At 36.5% G+C, this 12,692-nt stretch overlaps 1 protein-coding gene across 1 annotated transcript in view; it reads right to left on the reverse strand.

The window, feature by feature from the left end:
* The window catches only part of SNTG2 (syntrophin gamma 2), an 804,523-nt gene that overhangs the window by 233,791 nt on the left and 558,040 nt on the right, over positions 1-12,692 (reverse strand). Inside the window, 2 exon segments of the mRNA XM_053711340.1 lie at positions 510-719; positions 10,852-10,923. Coding sequence (XP_053567315.1) covers positions 510-719; positions 10,852-10,923 — 282 coding nt within the window.

Consider the following 12,692-nt stretch of genomic DNA (forward strand, 5'->3'; position numbering starts at 1 on the left):
AAAACTCGTAATCTAGGTGATTATTAATTTTCCAATTTTTTTTATTTTAACATTGGCCATAAATCTTTTGAAATCCAAGATTTAAAATCTCATCTAACTTATAGTTTTAAATCCCATCTCTAGCTATTTAATAAGCATTTATCCATGGCTTTAGAAAGACACTTTGTTTAACTTACTTCCCAAACAACATGAAAGTAACAAGATAACTTTGCAGCAGTTTTAATTAATTTCTTCAATGATCTATTACTTCCAAACATGCAATGTTGAGTCTGTTGCCAATCAAACTTTTAAAGCACGAGTAGGAACAGCTGTAAAAAGCACATGCAGTAAGCATGCTCCAAGCACCATACAAATCTAATCTCCATTTCTATATCTGCTTGTCAATTTAGTTTAGTACCCTTTCTTTTAAAAATATATTTGCAATACAATTGTATAAGTTTTAAGGATATAAGGATATAGTGATAAAACATAATAATACTGGAGTGATGTCACACTATCCAGATACTTACTCCCGTTCTCTGAACTTCCATGAAGATTGCTCTTTGGAATGATCTCTCCCACACAGGCAAATCGCTGCCCAGTTCAGTACTGAAATAATGACTTTTTCCATTTCCAACCATAACACTAAAGCAATATGGTCTCTGATCTTCAAGATCTTCAGTTTGATTACAATTTAAATAAAGATTTTCTTGAATCCATATTTCATCAGCTGGCCAGACCTGAAACAGAAGGTGTATATATTCAAGTTGAAGGGACGCTTAAAATTGATACTTTGAAATTGTAATTATAAAGTTCCAGATTCCAATTGGCGAGCTATTTAGTGCTTTTACTCAAGCATTAACTTTGCTAGAAGTAAGCTTTTTGCGAGTGGTGCATAGCTATCGTATTACAAGTTGAAAGTAAAAAGTTTGCATGCGATTGAAACCCCTTCGTGAGCTTACCAAATTTAATGACAACATTAACATTTTCTCCCCATAGAAGTCAATAGAGAGCGCAGAAGAAAAAACCTTAACAACTATCGCTCGCGCTAACCCGACAGGAATTATCAATATTTCAAATTTATATGTTCTTCGATCATATCACAATGCCATTTTATTTTAAACACATTTATTTATATATATATATATATATATATATATATATACTTATACCTGTATATCTATTCCTATAGATATATAGGTCTAGATATATATTGAAATATATATTTAACAATAAAAAAGAAGATATAAAAGTAAAATATGCATATTGCATTTGTGTTTTGAGATATCTCTCTAATACAGTGTCGGGTTGGCGGATATGAAGAATTGCTAACCTTAACTAGCACTAATAAAATTTTACATATAAAATATTAAAAAATATTAACAAAAATGAAAACGTATTATACATACTGTAAAAAACTTCTAAATAATCCACATAATATATATCTATATATATATATATTCAGAATATATTACAGTATGTATAATAGTTTTTAATATTTTATTTATATATATTTTTTATTTAATATGTAATATTTCTATAATGCTCATTGAGGTTAGAAACTATTCCTGTGCGCTAACCCGACAAGCATTAGATCGAAAGTGCAAACCCCAATGCTTTACACATTTTTTTTTACATAGAAATGTTTTTTATTTTTTATAATAAATATATATTTCTATATCTCTGATAATGTTACTGTAAAATAGATATCTATAGTTTTATATCATTATGAATAGGTATGCAGGTATAGGTATATATAGATATAAGTAAATATGTGTATACAATAAAAATTACATTATCCTGTAAGTAAAGTGCATATATATATAAACAGACATAATTTGATATTTATAAATATACAATAAATAGTGTGACCATATTGCCGCTTTAAAAAGGGACACATATGAAAAATACATATGTCAGGGTTCTTAAACAAAACATTTCTTTAAACAGCCCTGAAAACAGCCCTGACATATGTATTTTTCATTTGTCCCTTTTTAAAGCGGCAATATGGTCACCCTAACAATAAAGCCCTTGTAGTCAAATACCTTGTCATATATCGTATACTTTTATACCCTTATAACTTTTTTATATTTCTATGAATAATTTTATGAGATAATGTTAATATGAATATAACTATAATTTGTTGTAAAATGTATTTATGTTGTGTTTTATTCAACTTTTTTTAAACGCACAACCCTCTCGCAATCGTGTTTACTTTAAACTTGTAATACGCATGTTATTTCCGACATGAGCAAAAACCTGACATCCCTCGGGCGCAACAGTTAGCGCACCACTTGTAATGTAGCCCAAAATGTTTAATTATGTTTAGTGAAATATTTAGCAGTAAACATTCCTGTAATTTATTCCAGGAAATGGAAGTTCAGAGTCTTCACATGGCCATTATAGCTATATTCTATTAAGCCATTGTTTGCTTAATCTGGTAAATTATTTTTATCTGTCTCTAACTGGTTTCAGATACAACAATGGAAATTTAAGTTTTAACATAATGTTGTCAATAACTTTATGGATACTAAGAGATAGATAAGAGCAGCATCTTTTTTATTAATAAAATAACTGCACTAGGTAGTATTTTGGGGCTATAGCTTGTGGAAGTGGGGTGTTAAGAAAAAAAACGGCACTGAAAAGTGCCTTTACATTGTGGTCCATGGAAACGGTGTTACCTGTAAATATATATGTATATGCTTATATACATATATATTTAAATTTGCTGCCATTTCTGTGCTACTAACCCCCTTCGCTGCGCTTAGGTTCTGATGCCGTCTGACGGCATTAGAACGAGGCTCCCATTGGAGCCTATGGAAGCGCGTTCTCGTGAGCGCAATGCTTCCCAGCAACTTGTAATACCAGCACACACCAGCTAGCTTACATCTAGAACAATTAACGCTCGAGCAGGATCGTTAAATACCAATCCACTTGTAATCTGGCCCTCAATATTTTAAGAGACACTGTAGTCAGATAACAAAGTACAACATTTGAAGAAAGAATGACTTAAATATAGTTTTGTTATATACAGGGAGTGCAGAATTATTAGGCAAGTTGTATTTTTGAGGATTAATTTTATTATTGAACAACAACCATGTTCTCAATGAACCCAAAAAACTCATTAATATCAAAGCTGAATAGTTTTGGAAGTAGTTTTTAGTTTGTTTTTAGTTATAGCTATTTTAGGGGGATATCTGTGTGTGCAGGTGACTATTATTGTGCATAATTATTAGGCAACTTAACAAAAAACAAATATATACCCATTTCAATTATTTATTTTTACCAGTGAAACCAATATAACATCTCAACATTCACAAATATACATTTCTGACATTCAAAAACAAAACAAAAACAAATCAGTGACCAATATAGCCACCTTTCTTTGCAAGGACACTCAAAAGCCTGCCATCCATGTATTCTGTCAGTGTTTTGATCTGTTCACCATCAACATTGCGTGCAGCAGCAACCACAGCCTCCCAGACACTGTTCAGAGAGGTGTACTGTTTTCCCTCCTTGTAAATCTCACATTTGATGATGGACCACAGGTTCTCAATGGGGTTCAGATCAGGTGAACAAGGAGGCCATGTCATTAGATTTTCTTCTTTTATACCCTTTCTTGCCAGCCACGCTGTGGAGTACTTGGACGCGTGTGATGGAGCATTGTCCTGCATGAAAATCATGTTTTACTTGAAGGATGCAGACTTCTTCCTGTACCACTGCTTGAAGAAGGTGTCTTCCAGAAACTGGGAGTTGAGCTTGACTCCATCCTCAACCCGAAAAGGCCCCACAAACTCATCTTTGATGATACCAGCCCAAACCAGTACTCCACCTACACCTTGCTGGCGTCTGAGTCGGACTGGAGTTCTCTGCCCTTTACCAATCCAGCCACGGGCCCATCCATCTGGCCCATCAAGACTCACTCTCATTTCATCAGTCCATAAAACCTTAGAAAAATCAGTCTTGAGATATTTCTTGGCCCAGTCTTGACATTTCAGCTTGTGTGTCTTGTTCAGTGGTGGTCGTCTTTCAGCCTTTCTTACCTTGGACATGTCTCTGAGTATTGCACACCTTGTGCTTTTGGGCACTCCAGTGATGTTGCAGCTCTGAAATATGGCCAAACTGGTGGCAAGTGGCATCTTGGCAGCTGCACGCTTGACTTTTCTCAGTTCATGGGCAGTTATTTTGCGCCTTGGTTTTTCCACACGCTTCTTGCGACCCTGTTGACTATTTTCAATGAAACGCTTGATTGTTCAATGATCACGCTTCAGAAGCTTCGCAATTTTAAGAGTGCTGCATCCCTCTGCAAGATATCTCACTATTTTTTACTTTTCTGAGCCTGTCAAGTCCTTCTTTTGACCCATTTTGCCAAAGGAAAGGAAGTTGCCTAATAATTATGCACACCTGATATAGGGTGTTGATGTCATTAGACCACACCCCTTCTCATTACAGAGATGCACATCACCTAATATGCTTAATTGGTAGTAGGCTTTTGAGCCTATACAGCTTGGAGTAAGACAACATGCATAAAGAGGATGATGTGGTCAAAATACTCATTTGCCTAATAATTCTGCACTCCCTGTATACTATACATGTGTTAACATTTTTGCAGCTAAAATTGTTAAATCTGAATGTGAACTAGCCTTTGTTGGCACAGTTATGAGCCGTCTTGTTCCTTAACCACACATCTCACTATTTTTCCTATACTCCCTAACTAGCTGTAATACATTTGAAGTCAGTTTGCTGGATAAAACAGAATTTGCCTCAACATTCTTGCAGACACGAGCAAGGGGGGGGGGGGTTGTTTTTATCAAAAATAGTTTTTTTTTTTTGTTTGTTTCTTCTTTGTTTTGTTTTATTTGCTTGTTTTATTATGTTTTGAATGTGTTTTTGCAATGCTGGTATCCTTGATAGTGGAAGTTGTTCTATGGGGCTGTAAGTTACTGTTGTAAGATAGAAGTGGCTCCATTGATTTTTGTTTTTGCTTGCCATACACAGAATTGGTATCATGATCAGAAAAATACATTGTTGTAGCTTGTTTATCAATGAAATGTTTAAACATCCAACAAATATACCAACAACATTTTGGACTTAACACTAGCCCTTATTCATGCATGAATAAATGCTAGTGTTAAGCCCTAAACGTTGCTGGTATATTTGTTGGACCCTGCATATATTTATGGAATAAAGGTCCTTTTAATCCGCTGGAGGTTTTGACATTTCTTTGTTGCAACAGGCTTGTTAACGCCTAGATTTAGTGTTCTGCGGCCAAAGGGGTGCGTTAGCTACACATGCTTTTTTCTGGCCGCACCTTTTAAATACCGCTGGTATTGAGAGTTCTCTGAAGGGCTGCGTTAGGCTCCAAAAAAGGAGCGTATAGCATATTTACAGCAACTTCAACTCTCGATACCAGCGGTGCTTACGAACGCGGCCAGCTTCAAAAACGTGCTCATGCACGATTCCCCCATAGAAAACAATGGGGCTGTTTGAGCTGAAAAAAAAACCTAACACCTGCAAAAAAGCCGCGTTCAGCTCCTAACGCAGCCCCATTGTTTTCTATGTGGAAACACTTCCTACGTCTGCACCTAACACTCTAACATGTACCCCGAGTCTAAACACCCCTAACCTTACACTTATTAACCCCAAATCTGCCGCCCCCGTTATCGCTGACCCCTGCATATTATTTTTAACCCCTAATCTACCGCTCCGTACACCCCCGCCACCTACATTATCCCTATGTACCCCTAATCTGCTGCCCTAACATCGCCGACCCCTATATTATATTTATTAACCCCTAATCTGCTGCCCCCAACGTCGCCTCCACCTAACTACACTTATTAACCCCTAATCTGCCGACCGGACCTGAGCGCTACTATAATAAATGTATTAACCCCTAATCCGCCTCACTCCCGCCTCAATAACCCTATAATAAATAGTATTAACCCCTAATCTGCCCTCCCTAACATTGCCGACACCTAACTTCAAGTATTAACCCCTAATCTGCCGACAGGAGCTCACCGCTACTCTAATAAATTTATTAACCCCTAAAGCTAAGTCTAACTTTAACCCTTACACCCCCCTAAATTAAATATAATTTAAATCTAACAAAATAAATTAACTCTTATTAAATAAATTATTCCTATTTAAAGCTAAATACTTACCTGTAAAATAAACCCTAATATAGCTACAATATAAATTATAATTATATTATAGCTAATTTAGGATTTATATTTATTTTACAGGTAACTTTGTATTTATTTTAACTAGGTACAATAGCTATTAAATAGTTAAGAACTATTTAATAGCTAAAATAGTTAAAATAATTACAAAATTACCTGTAAAATAAATCCTAACCTAAGTTACAATTAAACCTAACACTACACTATCAATAAATAAATTAAATAAAATACCTACAATAATCTACAATTAAACCTAACACTACACTATCAATAAATAAATTAAATACAATTCCTACAAATAAATACAATTAAATAAACTAACTAAAGTACAAAAAATAAAAAAGAACTAAGTTACAAAAATAAAAAAATATTTACAAACATTAGAAAAAAATTACAACAATTTTAAACTAATTACACCTACTCTAAGCCCCCTAATAAAATAACAAAGACCCCCAAAATAAAAAAATGCCCTACCCTATTCTAAATTACAAAAGTTCAAAGCTCTTTTACCTTACCAGCCCTTAAAAGGACCTTTTGTGGGGCATGCCCCAAAGAATTCAGCTTTTTTGCCTGTAAAAAAAACACATACAATACCACCCCCCCCCAACATTACAACCCACCACCCACATACCCCTAATCTAACCCAAACCCCCCTTAAATAAACCTAACACTAAGCCCCTGAAGATCTTCCTACCTTATCTTCACCTCGCCGGGTATCACACCGATCCGTCCTGGCTCCAAAATCTTCATCCAAGCCCAAGCGGGGGCTAGACATCCATCATCCGACGGCTGAAGAAGTCCAGAAGAGGGTCCAAAGTCTTCATCCTATCCGGGAAGAAGAGTAGATCCGGACCGGCAACCATCTTCTTCCAAGCGGCATCTTCTATCTTCATCCGATGAGGACCGGCTCCATCTTGAAGACCTCCACCGCGGACCCATCTTCTTCTTCCGACGACTTCCCGACGAATGACGGTTCCTTAAAGGGACATCATCCAAGATGGCGTCCCTCGAATTCCGATTGGCTGATAGGATTCTATCAGCCAATCGGAATTAAGGTAGGAAAATTCTGATTGGCTGATGGAATCAGCCAATCAGAATCAAGTTCAATCCGATTGGCTGATTCAATCAGCCAATCAGATTGAGCTCGCATTCTATTGGCTGTTCCGATCAGCCAATAGAATGCGAGCTCAATCTGATTGGCTGATTGGATCAGCCAATCGGATTGAACTTGATTCTGATTGGCTGATTCCATCAGCCAATCAGAATTTTCCTACCTTAATTCCGATTGGCTGATAGAATCCTATCAGCCAATCGGAATTCGAGGGACGCCATCTTGGATGATGTCATTTAAAGGAACCGTCATTCGGCGAGTAGGCGTCGGTTGAAGAGGTTGGATCCGCGTCGGTTGGAAAGAAGATGGCTCCGCTCCAGAAGAAAGATGATTGAAGATGCGGCTTGATAGAAGACTTCATCCCGATGATGGACTTCCGACTTCAGCCCGATGATGGAGTTCTTCAGCCGCCGCTTGGATCCAGACTTCAGCCCGAGGATGGACGTCACTCTTCAGCCCCCCGCTTGGGCTTGGATCAACACTTCCGAGGCTTGGATCAAGACTTCCGAGGACGGATCGGTGAACCTGGTATGGTGAAGATAAGGTAGGAAGATCTTCAGGGGCTTAGTGTTAGGTTTATTTAAGGGGGGTTTGGGTTAGATTAGGGGTATAAGGGTGGTGGGTTGTAATGTTGGGGGGGGGGGTATTGTATGTGTTTTTTTTACAGGCAAAAGAGCTGAATTCTTTGGGGCATGCCCCGCAAAGGGCCCTGTTCATGGCTGGTAAGGTAAAAGAGCTTTGAACTTTTTTAATTTAGAATAGGGTAGGGCATTTTTTTATTTTGGGGGGCTTTGTTATTTTATTAGGGGGCTTAGAGTAGGTGTAATTAGTTTAAAATTGTTGTAATATTTTTCTAATGTTTGTAAATATTTTTTTATTTTTTGTAACAGTTCTTTTTTATTTTTTGTACTTTAGTTAGTTTATTTCATTGTATTTATTTGTAGATATTGTATTTAATTAATTTATTGATAGTGTAGTGTTAGGTTTAATTGTAGGTAATTGTAGGTATTTTATTTAATTAATTTATTGATCGTGTAGTTTTAGGTTTAATTGTAACTTAGGTTAGGATTTATTTTACAGGTAATTTTGTAATTATTTTAACTATTTTAGCTATTAAATAGTTCTTAACTATTTAATAGCTATTGTACCTGGTTAAAATAAATACAAAGTTACCTGTAAAATAAATATAAATCCTAAAATAGCTATAATATAATGATAATTTATATTGTAGCTATATTAGGGTTTATTTAACAGGTAAGTATTTAGCTTTAAATAGGAATAATTTATTTAATAAAAATTATATTTAACTTAGGGGGGTGTTAGTGTTAGGGTTAGACTTAGCTTTAGGGGTTAATCCATTTATTACAGTAGCGGCAAGATTCGGTCGGCAGATTAGGGGTTAATAATTGAAGTTAGGTGTCGGTGATATTAGGGAGGGCAGATTAGGGGTTAATACTATTTATTATAGGGTTATTGAGGCGGGAGTGAGGCGGATTAGGGGTTAATAACTTTATTATAGTAGCGGTGCAGTCCGCTCGGCAGATTAGGGGTTAATACTATTTATTATAGGGTTATTGAGGCGGGAGTGAGGCGGATTAGGGGTTAATAACTTTATTATAGTAGCGGTGCGGTCCGCTCGGCAGATTAGGGGTTAATAAGTGTAGGCAGGTGGAGGCAACGTTGAGGGGGCAGATTAGGGGTTAATAAATATAATATAGGGGTCGGCGGTGTTAGGGGCAGCAGATTAGGGGTACATAAGGATAACGTAGGTAGCGGCGCTTTGCGGTCGGCAGATTAGGGGTTAATTATTGTAGGTAGCTGGCGGCGACGTTGTGGGGGGCAGGTTAGGGGTTAATAAATATAATATATGGGTCGGCGGTGTTAGGGGCAGCAGATTAGGGGTACATAAGTATAACGTAGGTGGCGGTCGGCAGATTAGGGGTTAAAAAATTTTCATCGAGTGGGGGGACCTCGGTTTAGGGGTACATAGGTAGTTTATGGGTGTTAGTGTAGTTTAGAGCACAGTAGTTAAGAGCTTTATAAACCGGCGTTAGCCCAGAAAGCTCTTAACTACTGACTTTTTTCTGCGGCTGGAGTTTTGTCGTTAGAATTCTAACGCTCACTTCAGACACGACTCTAAATACCGGCGTTAGAAAGATCCCATTGAAAAGATAGGATACGCAATTGACGTAAGGGGATCTGCGGTATGGAAAAGTCGCGGCTGGAAAGTAAGCGTTAGACCCTTTAATGACTGACTCTAAATACCGGCGGTAGCCCAAAACCAGCGTTAGGAGCCTCTAACGCTGGTTTTGACGGCTACCGTCCAACTCTAAATCTAGGCCTCTGCCTTCTCTGAGCTTGAAGTGTGGTGCTGTTTCCTACCCCTGTTTGGTAGCTTGTTTAACACTATTTTAATGAAAAGGGCACACTGGAATTACATTTTGTAAATCTTTTATATAACACAATATGTAAATATGAACACATAAATATTTTCTTTACATCTCAGTAGTACAATCTCATGAATTTTGTAATATATTATGATTAATTAAAGGGATATGAAACCCAACATTTTTTTTCATGAGTCAGATAGAGCATGTGATTTAAAACAACTTTCAAATGTACTTGTTCCCTTGGTATCTTTTGTTGAAAAGCAGGGAGATGGCTCACTTTGAACACTATCTGGCAGTAGTTTTGCAAAAATGTTATCCATTTGCAAGAGTACTAGGTGGCAGCACTATTTCCTGCCGTGGCCGGACTTTTGGCCGACGGACACTTGGCCGACGGACACTTGGCCGACGGACATTTGGCCGACGGACATTTGGCCGAAACACAAGTGGCTGTCAGATAACAGTCCGGCACAAGATAGATAGATTTGATAGATAGATAGATACATAGATTAGATAGATAGATCAATAGATGCAATAGATACATTTGATAGATACGATAGATAGATAGATTTGATAGATAAATAGATAGATTTGATAGATAGATAGTTTCCCAGACAGAGAATTACAAAACGTGCGGCCTAGGACCCATGGTAAGGTTCCCAGAGGCAGTTGCGGCGCCCGAGGCTGTGATTAGAACAGAGCACTCTGGTAACGCATCTGCCCTCGGCCGAAATCGGAACATTCTTTAGCTTTCTGTCTGTCAGCCAAATGTCTGTCGGCCAAATGTCCGTCTGCCAAATGTCCTTCTGCATTTTGTCAGAGCACCATTTCCTGCTATGTAGTGCTCCAGATGAATACCTAGGTATCTCTTCAACACAGAATATAATGGGAACTAAATAAATTGGATGATATAAGTAAATTGGAAAGTTTTTTTTTTAAATGGTATGCTCTGTCTGAATCACAAAATAAAATTGCTGGGCTTCATATCCCTTTAATTACATTTGATTGCTGGAGAGCTATATATTAAAATTGCATTTATTTAAACATATTTTATTTTCTAAATTAAATGGGTTGACTTCAATATTCTCTGTTTTAGACAGTGTATCTGGTTATAACTAAATAACAAATTTCAAATTTCAAAAGTACAGTACTATAGCAAGCTAATTGTATTGACATATTTAAATATACAACTTACCTTGCTTACTTTAAATAAAACCTCACAGAGGTTATACATTTTCTCAGCTCTGACCCAGTCTAATGTGCTTACCTGAAAAAAAAATAATATAAAGTAGATCATTGTTTAACATATGTCCTAATTTGTTACGTTTAATTTGCAAGACAAAAAGTGCTTTTATTTCTGTACTGTTTCTAATCTACATTATAACCCCCAAAAGCCTGTGTGGGACGTCCATTTTACATTTTACATGTTGATAATCTTGATGACTATTTAGCAAGATGATCACAACAGCTGTGGTTACTTGCCAATTTTTTATTTTATTTACTAAGAAAAAGAAAAAAAACTTTTTGCTGCAGCTATCTAAAATGCTTTAAGTTATAAATATAATAATAGTATATTGTGGGCCTGCTTAAAATAAATAAATTTGACTTACAATAGGGTTTAAATGTGGTAACAAAAAAAAGCCCTAAATTGGCTTAGCGCTGGGGTGAAAAAAGACTTAGCAGTGAGAGGGTTAAGGACAATTCAAATAATAAATGTTTTCATTGGGTATTACTTAATTCACTTGTTACATAATGAAACATAATCATGGCTCAAAAGAATTATTTTATTTTCTATCGAAACACTTCCCTCAAGAGTCCTGAAAGTAGCAGATGACAGAAAGCAGTTAAAAGGAATAGCATTATTCAGTCTGGATCAATCAGAATGTGCACAAGAAAGCTTAGGTATAAAACTGGACAAACAAGAAAATAAATCAAAACAAAAAACTCTAATATATGTTTAGTGATGTTGCGAAACTAAAAATTTGGGTTCGCGAACGCAAACATCCACAAATGTTGGCGAACGGGTGAACCGCCATAGACTTCAATAGGCAGGCGAATTTTAAAACCCACAGGGACTCTTTCTGGCCACAATAGTGATGGAAAAGTTGTTTCAAGGGGACTAACACCTGGACTGTGGCGTGCCGGAGTGGGATCCATGGCAAAACTCCCATGGAAAATTACATAGTTGATGCAGAGTCTGGTTTTAATCCATAAAGGGCATAAATCACCTAACATTATAAAATATGAGGAAAACAAATGAAAAAAAACACACTTTTTCTAACTTTGACCCCCAAACTCTGTTACACATCTACAACCACCAAAAAACAACCATGCTAAATAGTTTCTAAATTTTGTCCTGAGTTTAGAAATACCCAATGTTAACATGTTCTTTGCTTTTTTTGCAAGTTATAGGGAATTAAATACAAGAAGCACTTTGCTATTTCAAAACCACTTTTTTTCAAAATGAGCGCTAGTTACATTGGAACCCTGATATCTGACAGGAAAACCTGAATATCCCTTGACATGTATATCTTTTTTTTTAGAAAACATCCCAAAGTATTGATCTAGGCCCATTTTGGTATATTTCATGCCACCATTTCACCGCCAAATGCGATCAAATAAAAAAGAATTGTTCACTTTTTCACAAACTTTAGGTTTCTCACAGAAATTATTTACAAACAACGTATGCAATTATGGCATAAATGGTTGTAAATGCTTCTCTGGGATCCCCTTTTTCAGAAATAGCAGACTTATATGGCTTTGGTGTTGCTTTTTGGTAATTAGGAGGCTGCTAAATGCCACTGCGCACCACACATGTTTTATGCCCAGCAGTGAAGGGGTTAATTAGGGAGCTTGTAGAGTTAATTTTAGCTTAAGTGTAGTGTAGTAGACAACCCAAAGTATTGATCTAGGCCCATTTTGGTATATTTAATGCCACTATTTCACCGCCAAATGCGATCAAATTTAAAAAAAAATATTTTTTTTCGCAATTTTAGGTTTCTCACTGAAATTATTTACAAACAGCTTGTGCAATTA

This window comes from Bombina bombina, chromosome 4 (genome assembly GCF_027579735.1).
Source record: "Bombina bombina isolate aBomBom1 chromosome 4, aBomBom1.pri, whole genome shotgun sequence".
In the NCBI taxonomy this organism is placed as follows: Eukaryota; Metazoa; Chordata; class Amphibia; order Anura; family Bombinatoridae; genus Bombina; species Bombina bombina.